We start from the raw sequence: 18,415 nt of genomic DNA, 5'->3' as shown, positions 1-18,415 counted from the left end.
ATTTCCTATGTAGAGATTATGTGAAGAATGATTTATATATGAATAAACATTCTAATCTCTTATATAGAAATTATATTTTATTCAATTAAATATTTATGATATAGTTATCTTATTCATTGTATGATAAGTATAACAAAAGAAATTTGTAAAAGAATTGTGTGACAATTTCTTGATTAGAAAATCATTGATTTAAATCATATAAGTGTGTGATTTAAAAAAGGATACCAACACGAATGTGGGGGCAAATATTTTTATTGATTATAACACAAAAATAATTGTGTATATTATGATAAATAAAAAAGATAATTTATTGTTAGAGAAATATGTTCTCTATAAAAGATAAAGTTGCGCAACTTTACAAAAAGAAAGAAAATAACAAGAAAATGTCTTGTTTATATTTGCTGAGTTGGTGTTCAAATCGATATTTTAGATTTGAGGATTTTGAAATCAAGAAACGTGTCATATTTTGACATTATTTTCATAAAACTATGAAGAACCAATGTCTTCAAAAGGATTTTATGAAATAAATGAAAATGAAGTTTATAAAGTTTTGATATGACTTATAACAAATTTTATAATAATGATATGAAAATTTGATCATACTTTTATTAAAAAGTGGATGTGACAATTATATATATCATGAAGACAATGAAAATTATTTCATTACGTGTCTTTTGTACGATATTTTTATCGTTGAAAATTACGATAAAAATGATTAAATCCATAAAGGATATGAATTGCACTAAACGAAATATCATGTTGTTATCAAATGATATATTGATATTATTAAATGAAAGACTTTACGTCTTACAGTGAATATGTTTACACTTAGAAGTGCAATCTTCATATGGAAATCTTCTAAGAAACTTATGATGGATAGATTAAATGTTATAATCTATATTTTTGACTTATGTCGAAAAATAAAATATTTTTATGTAAAATATATAATCGTTTACATGAAGGCAGAATAGTTCAAAGACATTTTGTCTACTAGTTAGCCAAGTAAACAATATTTTCATAAAAATAAAAATAAATGATAAGCATGTACGAATGATTATGCTTCTTATTAGAAGATGTTCCAAGGTTAACTAAGAATGTACCAACATAAATTTCTAATTATTGTGATAGTAATTAGAAATTGGACAAGCTTAGAGTAAATGACAAGTCTAGACATACACGTCTTAGACATAATGTCATTAGACTATACTCTCTAATGGAGTTATCAAATTTGACTATGTATGTCAAAGATAACATTGTGGATCCACTAATCAGATTATTGAATAGAGAGATAATATGAAGTCTTTTGAGACATTAGCCTACTATAAGTTGGTATGAAGGAAAACCCAACCTATGCAGACTGGAGATCCCAAGAACTAGGTTCAATGGGACAACCTAATTGTACTAACTTGGAAAGTTATTGTTGAGGATTAATCCTATAATGAAACAATATATATTTTGACGAGGATAAGCATATCGCTTTTAATGATTCTTTGTGAACAAAGAGATCACCTATGTGAGGGAGAAGTGGGGCCGCTTCGAAAGAATTGCACGACTCAATTCTAGACCCTCTCACAGAACCAGGCGCGTGTTCTATGGCCAAAATGGACACAACCATGAGAGCTTGACATGTATTAGGGAGAATTCTATGTGAAAGTGTGTAATCGTTTACACAAAAGGCAGCATAGTTCAAGGACATCGAGTCTACTAATCAGCTAGTAAAGTTATATGCTTTCACAAGGGAAGGTTCAAAGGGTTACACCTACCTATCCTATGTAAAATTCAACTATTAAAATTCCATTAATGAATGGAAATAAGATTGTAAATAAATAAAATCAAATAAAATTCACACAAATTCAAACGTGAATTAACAGTGAATTTAATCCAAATTATAATTAAATATTAATTGTTTAATTAATATTTAATGCCTAATTAGAAAATTAAAGCATAATGTTAGGATAAACATTTAGCTTTAATTAGTCTATTAGCCAACGTATGGACTCTTCAATCAGCTAGCATTAGCATTGAATGTCTAACATTGCATTTATGCAAATCAACGTATAGGCTGATGTTAATTAGTTATGGATTAATTAACAAATGAATGAGCAATATTTATTGCTAATAAACGTTTGGATGGTTTTATTTACAGGTTTAATTCTCAACAATATATACCCATTCATTATTCATTTTACAGATCTTCATCCTTCATCTTTCTCACTCTAGAATTCCAAAAGCCTTCTTCTTGTTTTGTGAGTGTTCTTCGAGTTCTTCGCTCGATATTTTCCGTTGAAACCCGGTGATAGTTCAGGTACTTTATCAAGCTCGTTGTGTAGTGATTCCGGTGCTGAATCACTGCTAGATTCGTTGTACCCTGGAAGACAGCCACCTGTGATAAACTCTAGCACACGGGGAGACGGTGGAACTGTTTTAAGGGAAATGTGTTTAACACATGCCTCGAATCAATCATCAAATACAGTGATATTGTTCTTCGTATATCTTATTTTATTTTTTATTTATTTGTAACATCGTATGTATATATATTTTTCTGTTATTCAAGACAATATATCTAACACTATTGTCTTCATTTTTGTTCATATTTTTCATGGAAGTTATTTCTAAAATGTTTGTGTTCGCAGAACAAATTAATCTTGTTAGAGGAATGGATTATGGAGAAATGATAAATCATTTTTTCCTTACTTTATCTTTTCTTTTCTAACTATATGTTGTGAATGATAAATGTCACAGTGGAAATGTCAAACATCCGCAAACATCCGTGTGATATTATTTAGTTATTCAGGCATGCTCTATACTCAGATAAATTTTGGTAAGTTTAATATTTTTCTCAATTTTGAAAACTAAAAGAGGCATCGGATAGGGTGACCCATTGTATTCATTTTTGTTCGTCATTTTATTGGAAGTTTTTTCTAAACTGTTTGTCTTTGCAAAACAAATGCAGAACAAATTAATCTCATTAGAGGAGTGTATTGTGGGAAAATGATAACTAATTTTGTCCTTACTCAATCTTCTCTTTTCTAATTATATGTTATGTCAAACATCTGCGTGATATTATTTGGTTATTTAGGCACGCGCTATACTGCTGATGAATCTTGGTAAGTTTAATATTTTTTTCACAATTTTGAAAACTTAAAGAGCATCAGATATGGTGACCCATTGTCTTCGTTTTGCTCGTCATTTTTTATAGAAGTTCTTTCTAAATGTTTGTGTTCGCATAACAAATTAATCTCGTTAAAGGAGTGGATTGTGGGGAAATGATAACTCATTTTGTCCTTACTCAATCTTCTCTTTTCTAGATATACGATGTGCGTGATAAATGTCACAGCAAAAATGTCACATTTGCGTGATATTATTTTGTTATTCAGGCATGCTCAATACTGCAGATTAATCTTGGTAAGTTTAATATTTTTTTCTCAATTTTGAAAACTCAAGGGGAATCTGATAGGTTGGTAAGTTTAATATTTTTTTCTCAATTTTGAAAACTCAAGGGGAATCTGATAGGGTGACCCATTTTCTTCAATTTTGTTCGTCATTTTTCATGTAAGTTCTTTCTAAAATATATATGTTTAAAGAACTAATTAATCTCATTAATGAGTGGATTGTGGGGAAATGATAACTCATTTTGTCCTTACTCAATCTTCTCTTTTCTAACTATGCATTGTGCATGATAAATGTCACAACAGAAATTTCAAACATTTGTGTAATATTATTTGGTTATTCAGGCATGCTATATACTGCAGATGAATCTTGGTAAGGTTAATATATATATTTTTTTTATCAATTTTAAAAACTCAAGGGCCACCTGATAGGCCTATTGTCTTCATTTTTGTTTGTCATTTTTCATGGAAGTTCTTTCTAAAATGTTTGTGTTCGCATAACAAATTAATCTCGTTAGAGGAGTTGATTGTGGTGGAAATAATAACTCATTTAATCTTTACTCAATCTTTTTTTTTAACTATACATTGTGCATGATAAATGTCACAGAAGATATGTCAAACATCTCCGTTATATTATTTGGTTATTCAGGCATGCTCCATACTATAGATGAATCTTGAGAAGTTTAATATTTTTTTCTCAATTTTGAAAACTCAAGGGGCATCATATAGAGTGACACTGTCTTCATTTTTGTTCATATTTTTTTATAGAAGCTCTGGTTAGAATTTAAAGGAACATTTATATATTTAAATGGATATATATGGTCATTGATTATAATAAGTCAATATTATGTGATCTAAGGATGTTTGGGATTTGACGTTATTGTTATGAATGTTAAATTGTAGATACTTTGCGGTATTTCTAATTTGATGAGGGCCAAATTAGAAATTAGCGTAATGAGACAGTTATGACGGTTATGGTCCCCAAAAGGCAGAAGAAATTATAAAAGGAGGTTGGTTGATAAAAAAATAAGAACGAACTTATTTTTATCACAAGCTCTCTCTCTGAATCCCCATCATCGGAAAAATAAGGCTAAAGGATTTCTAGCCCTTTTAAAGATCATCTTATCTATTCATGTCTAAAGATCCAGGTATATATATTCCGCTTTTGTCTTTCATATCTCAGGAACAATTGGTATTATAGTTTAAGATTTAAATTTATTATGGAATTATTTTAATTAATTCCAACAATTTTATCAGAACGACTTATTCTTATACATGAATTTATTCTTCTTGTCATGAATTTGGGGGAAAATAAATCTAATTTTGAAGTTTGTTGTATAGAGAAACCCTAATTAGTAAACCCTAAATTGAAGTTCTACAATCATGTTGAAAGGTAACGGTTTAACAATCAAGTTGAAATGTATGATGAATACTTTTTTTTTTGGGAAATAATATCATTTCAATTCTTATTTTAAAGAAATAATTTTATTTCATTATCTTTTATTAAAAAAAAAATCGTTAAAATATTTTTTTGTGGGGAAATAATATTATTTCAATTCCTATTTTAAAAAATTATTTTATTTCATAATCTTTTATTAAAAGAAAATTCGATAAAATATATTTTTTGAAAATAATATTATTTCAATTCCTATTTATTTTAAAGGAAATAATTTTATTTTATTATCTTCTATTAAAAAGAAAATTCGGTAAAATATTTTATTTTTGGGAAAATAATAATATTATTGAGTAATTAGTAAATAATATTATATAATTATTTTATTGAAAAATAATTTTTTTATTTAAGGATTTTTTTAAGAAATAATATCTGGATAAAATAATATTATTCAATTTAGGATTTTTTAAGAAATAATATTATTTAATTATTTTATAAGAAAATAAAATTTAAAAATAAAATAAAATTTTGATTTTATTTTAACACAGTTAAGTTTCTAAATAATATTATTATTTATTTATTTAATTAATATAAAAAAGAGTCAAACTCTTTTAATTTTATTTAGGTTTTAATCTTATTTAATAATTTAGCGGATTGTTCTTTATTTAAATTAAATAAGTTAAGTTATGACGTCACAAAAGTGACCTCTCTAATTTAGTTTGTTTAAGTTCGAATTTTTAATGTTTGTAATGGTGAATTTTAATATGACTAAATAATCGGCCAAAGAAAGGTTACTAGTTGACCGAAGTTCACAATTACTTGTGATAATAAGCACGTAACAATTATAAGGATTTTTACATGAGAATATCAAATCATTCCAAAGAAAGGTTTGTTATTTGTCATGCATTATTGTTAGTGTTTGATTATTGCAACAAAATATCACTAACAATTAAATTTTATTGTCCAAAGACTTGAATTTAATGGTGCACTAGATATTTTGGATGGGATTTGCTAATTATTTTAAATTTGATTGAAAATTAAAGAATTGATCATGTTAGTTACAGTTTAAATTATGTTTTCAGCTAATGTTGAAAATATTAATGCCAACTTAAGTTAAGTCCCAGTCCTTAATGGCTCTAACTTTAAGGATTGGAAGGAGAACATTTAGATAGTTCTCGGTTTCATGGACATGGACCTTGCGATACGGACAAAGCAACTCACTACACCTACGGTTATTAGCTCTCTTAAAGAGAAGGCTAAATTTGAGAAATGAGAATGCTCTAACCGCATTAGTCTTATGATCATAAAGCGTGTAATTTCGGAGGTGTTCAGGGGTGTTGTGTCTGAAGACACCACCAATGCTAAAGATTAGCTTGCAGAATTTGAAAAGAACTTTGTTAATAGCGATAAGGCCGAAACAAGCACTATTTTTAAGAGCTTGATTTCAATGAAGTATAAGGGCAATGGTAATATAAGGGAGTACATCATAGAGATGTCTAATCTTGCATCAAAACTTAATGCACTAAAGCTTGATTTGCATGAGGATTTACTTGTGCATCTCATTCTGATTTCTCTTCCGGTTCAATTCAACCACTTTAAAGTCAGTTTTAACGGTTAGAAAGAAACGTGGAACTTGAATGAACTAATTTCTCATTGTGTTCAAGAGGAAGAGATTAAAGCAAGAAATAATAGAATGTGCTCATCTGGCAAGCACCTCTAGGGATAAGGGCAAGAAAAGGAAGAATGTTGATGCTGCTCAGGGTCCAAATGCAAAGAAAAAAGTTAACAATGACTGTTTCTTTTGCAATAAGGTTGGACATCTAAAGAAGAATTGTACTAAATATCATGCATGGCGTGAAAAGAAAGGTACGTTTCTTAATCTGGTTTATTCTGAAGTTAATTTAGCATCAATACTTGGAAATACTTGGTGGTTAGACTCCGGTGCTACTACTAACATCAGTATTTCAATACAGGGTTTCCTGAGCTACCGAAAGCCAAGTGATGCTGAAAGACGTATCTCTGTGGGCGATGGAAAATCGACAAAAGTTGAAGCAATTGAACACTTTAGATTGTTGCTTAGTTCTAGTTTCTATTTGGACTTAAAGGATACTTTTATTGTACCTTCGTTTAAACGAAATTTGGTTTCTATTCGTTATTTGGACAAACATGGTTATCTAGTTTGTTTGGAAATGGTCAATTTAAGTTATCTATTGGTACTTCGGATGTTTGAACCGGTTCATTAATGCATTATGACAATCTTTATTTACTTGATACAATTGCTTTATATAATGAAACTCTGAATGTGGAATCAAGAGGTACTAAACGAAAGCTAAATAATAATAATTCGGGTACATTATGGCACAAACGCTTAGGTCACATCTCTAGAAATAGAGTTGAACCTCTTGTGTCAGATGGGATTCTAAATTCCATTGATTTTACGGACTTTAATGTCTATATCGAATGTATTAAAGGAAAACAAACCAAAGATAGAAAATTGAATGCATATAGAGCTACATAAATACTTGAGTTGATACATACGGATGTTTGTGGGCCGTTTCGGACTCCGTCTTGGAATAGTTAACGATATTTTGTATCATTCATAGACGATTTCTCTAGATATGCATACATTTTTCTTATTCAAGAAAAGGCCCAAATATTGGATGTGTTCAAGTCATTTAAGGTTGAAGTTGAAAATCAACCTAACAAAAAGATAAAGAAAGTTAAATTCGATCATGGTGGTGAATACTACGGTCGGTATGACGGTTCATGTGAACAACGTCCAGGGCCTTTCGCTAAATACCTAGAGTAGTGTGGTATCGTTCCTCAGTACACCATGTGGTGAAGTACTATGTCGGATGAATATGTATTTCTTCAAGAACATGAGGATAATCTTGGTATTATGGAAGATGATCCAATAAACTTTCATCAAGCCATAGATAGTTCTAATTCAACAAAGTGGATTGATGCAATGAATGAAGAATATAAATCTATGCAAGACAATAAAGTTTGGGAACTTGTCCCATGACTAGAAGGGGTGAAGTTTGTTGGTTGTAAATGGATTTTTAAAACAAATTGGGATTCTAAAGGTAATGTGGAAAAGTATAAAGCACATCTTGTGGCTAAAGGTTTTACTCAAAAATACGGAATTAATTATAAAGAGAGTTTTTCTCAGGTTTCAACTAAAGACTCTTTTAGAACAATCATGGCACTCGTTGCACATTTTGATATGGAGCTACATAATATGGATGTAAAGACAACATTTCTCAATGGAGAAATTGATGAAACAATTTATGTGGTGCAACCAGAAAACTTTGTGTTAGGAGATTCAAGGAATATGGTTTGCAAATTAAAGAAATTCATCTATGGGCTCAAACAAGCATCTTGGTAGTGGTACCATAAATTTTATGAGGTAATTCTTTCATTTGGTTTTGAGGGAATTTAATTGATGATTGTGTGTATCACAAATTCAGTGAGAGTAAACATATATATTTAATTTTATATGTTAATGACATTTTGCTTGTCTCAAATGATATACGCTTATTGAACCAAACTAAGACTTTTCTGTCGAGAAATTTCGAGATGAAAGATCTTGGTGAGGCCTCATTTGTATTAGGGATCCAAATACATCGAGATCGTTCTCGAGGAATTCTTGGATTGTCACAGATGAGCTATATCGATAAAGTACTTAAAAAATATGGCATGCAAGATTGTAAATTAGGAAATTCCTAGTCGCTAAGGGAGACAAATTTAGTCTTCAACAATGCCCTAAAGAAAATTTGGAAATTCAAGAAATGCAAAAGATTCCATATGCTTCGGCAGTTGGAAGTCTAATGTATGCTCAAGTTTGTACGCGTCCAGATATAGCGTACATAGTTGGCGTATTAGGAAGATATTTGAGCAACCCAGGTTTGGATCACTATAAGGCAACTAAAAGGGTTATGAGATATCTAAAGAGAACTAGAAGTTACATGCTCACATATCAGAGGTCAGATGATCTTGAGATCATTTGGTATTCTGACTCTGATTTTGCGGGATGCCAAGATAGTTTAAGATCTACTTTGGGCTATGTATTCTTGTTGGTTGGCAGAGCGTTCCATTGGAAGAGTTCCAAACAGGGACTTACAGCTTCCTCCACCATGGCAACAGAGTTTGTAGCATGTTATGAGGTATCAAATCAAGAAATATGGCTAAAGAATTTTGTCACTGAGCTGCGTATTTTGAAAGGGATTGAAAGACCCCTTAGGTTATTTTGTGACAATAATTCAACTATGTTATATTCGAATAACAATAGGAGCTCGACTAAGTTAAAACATATCAATATAAAGTTCCTAGTTGTGAAGGAAATGGTACAAAGTGGTCAAATTTCTATAGAACACTTGGGTACAAACTCCATGATAGATGATTCCTTGACAAAGGGTCTGCCACCTAATGTCTTTCATGAACACACTACTAACATGGGTATTTTAGATATGGATGATCTCTAGGTTAAGTGGGAGATTGTAAATTCAGTTGTCTTTCAGTTTCTTTTATGGATATTTATGTAATTCAATTTTGATCAGATAAAGTATTGTACGGTTTATTGCATTTTGTACAATAAAGTTAAAGTTTGATCTCACTAAAGTTAAGGTAGGACCAGTTGAAAATTGACATGAATAGATCACCTTGCATGTAATTTTACATGCCACAAATTCATGATTAATCTATGTCATTTAGTCATATTGATATTTGTGACCATTGAAAGTTTAGTTGTGATTGATACAACGAAGACTGCCTTGATCCTTGTTAATATGATTAATGGACGAGATTATTAATGTTTTCGAAATTGATGACAATACTGTGCACAATAAGGATATATTATTCATTTTTTAAATATATATGTCCAGTGGGAGATTGTTAGAATTTAAAGGAACATTTATATATTTAAATGGATATATATGGTCATTGATTATAATAAGTCAATATTATGTGATGTAAGGATGTTTGGGATTTAACTTAAGAACGTTATTGTTATTAATGTTAAATTGTGGATACCTTGGTGTATTTCTAATTTGATGAGGGACAAATTAGAAATTAACGTAATTAGGCAGTTATGACGGTTATGGTCCCCAAAAGGCAGAAGAAATTATAAAAGGGAGATTGGTTGATAAAAAAATAAGAACGAACTTATTTTTATCACACGCTCTCTTTCTCTGAATCCTCATCATCGGAGAAATAAGGCTAAAGGATTTATGCCCCTTTTAAAGACCAACTCATCTAATAATGTCTAAAGATCCAGGTATATATATTCCACTTATGTCTTTCATATCTCAGGAACAAGAATAAAGATCTAGAGTATTATAGTTTATGATTTAAGTTTATTATGGAATTATTTTAATTAATTTCAACCGCTTTTTTCTAAAATGATTGTATTCTCAAAACAAATTAATCTGGATTGGATTGTGGGAAATAAAAACTTATTTTTTAATTATTCACTTTTATAACTAAATGTTTTGCATGACAAATGTCACAGTAGAACTGTCAAATATCTGCGTGATATTATTTGGTTATACATGCATGCTCTATACTACAAATGAATCTTGGTAAGTTTAATATTTTTTTTTCAATTTTAAAAACTCAAGAACATCACATAGGGTGACCCATTATTTCATTTTTGATCATATTTTTCATGGAAGTTATTTCTAAAATGTTTGTGTTCTCAGATCAAATTAATATAGTTAGAGGAATGGATTGTGGGGAAATGATAACTCATTTTGTCCTTACAATCTTCTATTTTCTAATTTTACGTTGTGCATGATAAATGTCACAGCAAAAATGTTAAACATCTTCTTGATATTATTTGGTATTCAGGCATCTCTATACTACAGATGAATCTTGATAAGTTTAAAATTTTTTTCTCAATTTTTACAAACTCAAGGGACATAAGATATGGTGACCCATTTTCTTCATTTTTGTTCTTCATTTTTCATGGAAGTTTTTTCTAAAATATTTGTGTTCGCAGAACAAATTAATCTCTTTAGAGGAGTGGATTGTGGGGAAATGATAACTCATTTTGTCCTTACTCAATCTTCTCTTTACTAACAATACGTTGTGCATGATAAATGTCACATCAAAAATGTCAAACATTTGTGTGATATTATTTGGTTATTCAGGCATTCTCTATACTGCATATGAATCTTGGTAAGTTTAATATTTTTTCTCAATTTTGAAAACTCAAGGGACCTAAGATAGGGTGACTCATTGTCTTCATTTTTGTTCATCATTTTTCATGAAAGTTCTTTCTAAAATGTTTGTGTTCGAAGAATAAATTATTCTTGTTAGACGAGTGGATTGTGAGGAAATGATACAACTTGTTTTATTTGAAATTATTTAGACATTTCTCTTCATTAATAAAATCATCAATCAAATCTTTGTGAATGTAGTGAGCTGATGAAAGATAATTGTCAAATATAATCAATGGCAAACATATTTGTGACATAAAAGCATAATGAATCTCCTCTCCATAATATGACCAATCCCTTATTTTAATTATGCATACATTTTTCTTTTCTTTTAATAGGCTTTTTTTATAAGAGGAAAGTGTGTCTTTGTTAAGTTAGATATTGAAAAAATATGTTTACGTGAATTGAGAATTTTTAATTGTTGACATTAATAGAATGAAAATCAGATAACTGAATTGAATGTATTAGATTATGTGTTTTGACCAACAAATTCTTTGTAAATATGAATGAAATTTCTAAAAATAAATTTTGAAAACTAAAGGGCATCAGATAGGGTGACCCATTGTCTTTATTTTTGTTCGTCATTTTTCTTGGAAGTTCTTTCTAAAATATTTATGCTCGCAGAACAAATTAACCTCGTTAAAGGAGTGGAATGTGGGGGAAATGGTAACTTATTTTCTCCTTACTAAATCTTCTCTTTTCTAACTATACGTTGTGCATGATAAATGTTATAACAGAAATTTCAATTATCTGCATGATATTATTTGGTTATACATGCATGCTTATAGTGCGGATCAATCCCTATCTGACCCAATGTCTTCATTTTAGTTAGTATTTTTCATGGAAGTTCTTTCTAAAATGTTATTGTTCGCAGAACAAATTAATCTCATTAGAGGAGTGTATTGTGGGAAATGATAACTCATTTTTTCTTTACTTAATCTTCTTTTTTCTAACTATACGTTGTGCATGATAAATGTCAGAGAAAAATGTCAAATATCCGCATGATATTATTTGGTTATTGAGGCATGCTCTATATTGCAGATGAATCTTGGTAAGTTTAATATTTTTCCCAATTTTGAAAACTCAAGGTGCATCAGTTAGGGTGACCCATTTTCTTTCTTTTTTTCGTCATTTTTCATGGAAGTTGTTGGGTTAAATTATTCTTTTTAAAATAATTTAGAGAATGAGTATATTCTCTGACCAATCTTATTTTGATTATATGTAACTAAAACTTAATAAGTTGAGAATGAAGCTAAGTTGTCTATTTGTGTGTATGCAGGTTCATCAAGCTATGCTAAATTATACGTGGTCTAAGTAGGCTAAATAGATATGTTTCGAAGTTAGATGTCAAAGTCTAATTCCGTTAGACGTGCAGTCTAACAGATACGTAGTTAGATGTTGGCGTCTAACACCTTCAGACAAGTCTGAAGAGATACGTACTTAGACGTGCAGTCTAACGGATACGTAGTTAGACGTGCAGTGTAACGGATACGTAGTTAGACGTGCAGTGTAACGGATACGTAGTTAGACGTGCAGTTTAACGGATACGTAGTTAGACGTGCAGTCTAATATATACGTAGTTAGACGTGCATTCTAACGGATACGTAGTTAGACGTGCAATCTAACGGATACGTAGTTAGACGTGCAGTCTAACGGATACGTAGTTAGACGTGCAATGTAACAGATACGTAGTTAGACGTGCAGTGTAATAGATACATAGTTAGACGTGCAATCTAACAGATACATAGTTAGACATGCAGTCTAACAGATACGTAGTTAGATGTGCAGTCTAACAGATACGTAGTTAGACGTGCAGTCTAACTCCATTAGACTTAGTGGTATAATGGAACACGCTATTAGATGTTGACGTCTAACTCCCTTAGACTTAGCAGTTTAATGGAGCACGTCTAATGCCTCACTTCAGCAACCGTTTGAAGTTAGCATACGTCTACCCACGATCAACTAGTTGTCTGCTACTCTGCTCCACTCACTTCCGTACAGTCTAACATCCGACTAATTGCATCCAATGAAAGAACGCCACATACGCATTTGTCCTTCTAACGGTTTGTCTAGTACCAAACAAGATCAGAAGAATATTTGGCACACTACCCGTTCTGTACGGCCACAATCCATGTGCATAGAGTCTACTATACTCTTGTACTATGGGCGACTTTTTAATGGATGCTTGCAACGTGTCCATGCAAAAGATTCGACCATTGGTAACCTTCTACTATTTATAGATACTCAAGGACAACGGACGAACCACTAGCATACCAGTTATCGAATTGAATTCTTCTTACTCATTACTCTTGCACTTACTGATTGTACATCATTTTTCCAAGTTTAAGAGAGAATCAAAAACACTGTCTAGCTGAGAGATATTATTGATCATATTGTAAGTTGAACAGAGTTTGTTCTGTTCAACAGAGTGTTAGTTATTCAGTAAGTTGTATTTGATTCAAAAAAGTTTAGTAAAATCCTTCCGGTTGTTGGAAGAAGGGGTGACGTATGAGAGTTAGCTCCGAACATTCATAAACAACTTGTTGTGTTCTTTCCTTATGTCTTTCATTTATCATTGGTTCAAAAGCTTCAAACCCCAAATAAACAGTTCCGCACTTGAATCGTTTCAAGAGTTTGTGATTGTTTGTGAAGAATAGATAGTGATATTAATCCCTAAAAAGATTCATATCAATCCATTAATCCGAAGTTGCTAACAATAGTCAGACTCCCGTCTCTATTGGTTGCACTGATCCTATCAAGTGGTATCAAAGCTCTGTTTTCTATTCTCAAGCTATCTCCAAAAACCTTGATCATGTCTAAAGATGTCAGTTCCACCACGATTCCCATGTTTTCGAAAGAAAACAAATGATATGGAAGAAGAGAGTTCGTGTTCATCTCTCCTCTCTTCATGATGACATGTGGAGCGTTGTCATAGATGGTCCCATCAAAATCGAAAAAGAAAGATCTGAATGGACAAACGAGGACAAGAGGAAGAATAACCTCAACAACATGGTTATGGACGTTCTGTACAGATCTCTTGACGACAGCATATTCAACTACATCATTTCATGCGAGACCGCCAAGGAAATTTAGGACAGACTCACTCAACTGTGTGAAGGCAACGAGCATACCAAAGAGAACAAAATTATGGTTGTCACTCAGCAGTTCGACAACTTCAAAATGCGTCCTGGAGAGACTATGACTGAGTTCGACGCAAGGTTCAGCAAGATTGTCACCACTCTAGATATTCTTGGCAAGACTTACAGCAACATAGAAGTTGCTATAAAGGTCATGTGTGCATTACCAAGAGAGTGGGACATCAAGACCATGGCAATGAGGGAGTCAAAAGACCTCAATAAGATGGAGCTTTTCGACTTGCTTGCAGATCTCAAGGCCTATGAAGTGTTTTGGCCTCTTTTTTTTTAAGTATACTTCAACTAAAGCAAAATGCTTTATGTTATTGGATGACAATAAAATATTTTTTTGATAATATTTGTTTGTAGGGCCTATTTAGAAGTATTTAAAACAAAAGCAAAAAATGCATATCGTTTTTGAAGGTTTACTTCCACTAATTTAATCCTCTTATTATTTGAAAAGTATATATAATTCTAATTTTAATGTTTCGTTAAATTTATAAATTTAACTTGTATACAACCAGGTAAATATTTCACTAGACGAGCTTTAAAGGAGTTCGAGCTTTCTAAAGGAGCTCTAAACGAGCTGAGCACGAACGACTCGTAAGCTCAACTAAATTGATACGATTCGAGCTCGAGCTTTATTTTACAAGCTCGAAATGAGCTCAAGTCGAGCTCCATCCCGAATATATACTAGACGAGTCGAGCTCGAGCCTGACACTATTCGGCTTGGCTCAATTACAGTATGATCTATAATGATAATTAAGTATCTGGCATTATGACCAAGTCACTGAAGAACGATTTTTTTTAAAAAAACTTAAAAACACAATAGAAGTTGTTGAAGATGAACTAGATGAAAATAGAGTCTAGTTCAAGGGAGAGTTTTGTTAACGTGCATTTTCCTTTAATTTAGTAATAGTATTTTGTTATTTTATTAATTCTTCGTTAGTGGTATTAGTTAATTAGTAGGGAGTTATATTTTGAGCTTTTTTAATTAAAAAGAGAATTTATGTTCTAAAATGTTATTAAAGAAATTTCTTAATTAGATAACAATGATATATTCTTTATTTTTCATTTTCTATTCAGAAGTCTTATTATAGTGACTATGGATGGAAGGAAGGAGATTTTATCCCGGCATTTTTAATCAATGTAGATAGTAACGATGATGATATACATACAACTTGATCATAATATAATCGAAAAACACAATCGCAGAAACAAAAAATTAAAAGATAATTAAATATAGTTCTCCAAACATCATTCCAAATCAACCCTAACATGAATGAATCTATACAGAGAAAAAATCCAAGAAAAAAAAATAACACTTATACGAGAACTAGTGGATAAGAAGATCGACGAAATGCGGAAGTTGTCGTTGAAGCTGCCTATAACACGATCAAATTCCTAAGAAGTAAAGAAAATTGTACTTGAAGGACTAAGAAGAAAAGAAAAATAGTAAACAAAAAATTGTTCTAACATAACTTATTGCAAATTCATTTTACGAAAGTATCATATTCTGCGTTGGGCCCTCATTGGACATGCGAAATATTACTCTTATTTCTCCAATCGGGCATTATTTGATCTAAGATTATTTAGAGTGAAAAAAATATTTGATGTAAACTACATTATTTGGGTAAGATTTATTATTTAATAATCTAAATATTATAAAATAAAATAATTAAACTAATAATAAAATAAAATATTAATTGAATGATTCCATTGCATTAAATAAATTATATTTATCAAATAATTGATAATATATTTTAATTAATTTATATTATAAATCAAAATCTAATTAATTATTTAGATTATAATAATATAAATTTTCTATAAAAAATAATATTAATAAAAATAAATAAATAATAATAATTAGGCTATTATATTAATTATATAACTTTGTAAACAAATAATATTACTATTAATTAAGCAAAATATCAAATAGTTCCCTATAGTAATTTATAAACTAAGGTTATAAGAAAAACAATTTATCTTAAATTGTTGTCGTGTGTGAATTGTCGTATGCGATAATAGTTCGAATAAAGGGATTTATTATCTTATTATCACTTGATCAATTCTCAAACTTAGCGAATAAGTAAACGTAAATGGGATAGATGCTTCTTTCATCTAGTTGTATCTTTTTTGCAAATAATTTTTTAAGGTAACCTTATTATTATTAATTTTAAAATAGTGGTGAAAATGTATAATTAAAATAAGAAATAAAATATTTTCTAGTTGTATCTTTTTATGTAAATAATTTGTTTAGGTAACTTCATTATTATTAATTTTAAAATAGTGGTGAAAATGTATAATTAAAATAAGAAATAAAATATTTTTTATTTCAATATATAGTAAAAAAATCTAATTTATAGAATTAACAACATATACAAAATTAGCTGGCACATTTAATTTTGTTTATAGAGTTTCCAAATCTTCAATATTTAAATCTATAAATAGATTTTCTATAATTCATTCATACACACTTCATCCCAGTGTAGATGAAATAGCGGCAAATGTTGAGGCTAACCGGCGTTGAAGATTTGGGAGTTGAATGCTCAAGTTATGTAGGTTGAGAAGTTGTTGGAGGTTGAGAAGCAACGTGGAAAGATGTTAAATCAAGTTAAACAATTTAGGCGGGGACAAAAGATGGTGGGAGAGATCAAATGAGGAGATGAATAATCAACAAAAACAAGTTGTTGATAACTCATCTCTTTATTTGATCTCTTCCAACATCTTTGGTTCTCCTAGTTTGCTTGACATGATTTGTTATTTTATTTTCACGTTACTTCGAGACCTCTGTCAACTCCTCAATAGGCATAACTTTATCATTTAATTTCCTAATGTTCGACGACCGATAAACCTCAATCATTTGTTGGGTTTCAGAAGAAGGCCCGTTAGAGAGGATGAAGCAAACAATCGACCATCTATTTCACCTACACTGAGATGAACGTAGAAGTACACTTTGTTCGCTGGAGAAAATACTAAAGTAAATCTCAGCCTCACATGGTGCGCTAAGATCGCTGAATTTCTTGAAAAGCCAACTTTTTTTTTTTTTTTGAAGAATGTCACCTTAAGATTACTCTTGTTTTTCATTTTGACATGATGATTCTTTGACGCACTTTTTTCTTTGTTTTGGTCATTATTAGATATGGATGAAACACATGAGATATAATATGTAATGAAGAGATAAAAAAAATTATGTTTGTTTAGATTAAAAGGGTTTATTTATAGTTTTAAGTAAACAAAATCTGCACATTTAGTGACAATATACTAATCAAATTCTAGTTGGCTATAATTTTTATGTTTTTTTTTCTTGATCTAAAAATTATTATGTTTACTATAAATTATAAAATTATTAATTATATTTCTTAATTTTATTATATATTAGTGGTAAAAAATTTACAAGTTATATTAAAAATAAATATTAATGGTGTTACCTAAAATATATATTTGCATTACTAGTATAACTATACTAACGTGTAATATGTTTTTTGTAATTTTTAATTATATTTAATAAAATAAAAATTGTTTATGAACAAATAATGCATAAATGAAAAAAGTTCATAAAATTAGAGAGAATTAAAAAAATACAATAATAGATAAAATGTTTTTAGACAATTGTTTCATCGACAGGTTCAAAACTAGCATCTCTAACTATGATTTTTAATTTAAATTTAAAGCGTTTTACATGAAAATTAAATTCGTGAAATAATCTCTTAAAAATCAGTATTAAATTTAATGGGTTAAATTCAAACTCTATTCATATAATAATTCAGTATGTTATGATTTATAAAATGAAAGTTTTAGTTTAATAATCAAATATGTTATTATTCATAAAAATAAAAGTGTTAGTTTAATAATCTAATTTGTAATTATGTTATATAAGAATTGATAATGGCCTTAGACTACACTAAACATGACCTTAGACTGCATTGGACATGGCCTTAGACTGTGCCGAACATGACTTTCACTTGCACTAAAATATGTTATGATTTATAAAAATGAAATTCTAGTTTAATAATCCAGTATGCTATGATTTATAAAAATGAAAGTTTAGTTTAATAATCAGTATGTTATTATTTGTAGAAATGAAAGTGATAGTTTAATAATCTTATTTGTATAGTTATATTTTTTAAGACACATGACATTAAACTGCACTGGACATAGTCTTAGATTGCGCTGAAAATTGCCTTAGACTACGCTAAACATGATATTCGTTTGCACTAAAATGTTATGAATTATGAAAATAAAAGTGTTAGTTTAATAATCTAATATGTTATTATT

General features: G+C 29.9%; 2 protein-coding genes across 2 annotated transcripts in view; both read left to right on the top strand.

The window, feature by feature from the left end:
• LOC124922058 overlaps window positions 1-7,591 on the top strand; it is a 28,870-nt gene extending 21,279 nt beyond the window's left edge. The window contains exons 3-4 of the mRNA XM_047462788.1: window positions 6,447-6,995; window positions 7,430-7,591. Of these exons, the coding sequence (XP_047318744.1) occupies window positions 6,447-6,995; window positions 7,430-7,591 (711 nt within the window). The remainder of the gene's footprint in view (window positions 1-6,446; window positions 6,996-7,429) is intronic.
• Window positions 7,592-8,573: 982 nt separating this feature from the next.
• LOC124922048 (secreted RxLR effector protein 161-like) lies at window positions 8,574-9,266 on the top strand. The gene has a single exon (XM_047462777.1). It carries the CDS (start codon window positions 8,574-8,576, stop codon window positions 9,264-9,266), a length of 693 nt encoding a protein of 230 aa, XP_047318733.1.
• The last annotated feature ends 9,149 nt before the right edge of the window (window positions 9,267-18,415 follow it).

The sequence above is a fragment of the Impatiens glandulifera genome, chromosome 1 (assembly GCF_907164915.1).
Source record: "Impatiens glandulifera chromosome 1, dImpGla2.1, whole genome shotgun sequence".
In the NCBI taxonomy this organism is placed as follows: domain Eukaryota; kingdom Viridiplantae; phylum Streptophyta; class Magnoliopsida; order Ericales; family Balsaminaceae; genus Impatiens; species Impatiens glandulifera.
Note: the sequence above shows the minus strand (reverse complement) of the source record. Positions and strands in the feature narration are given on the sequence as shown.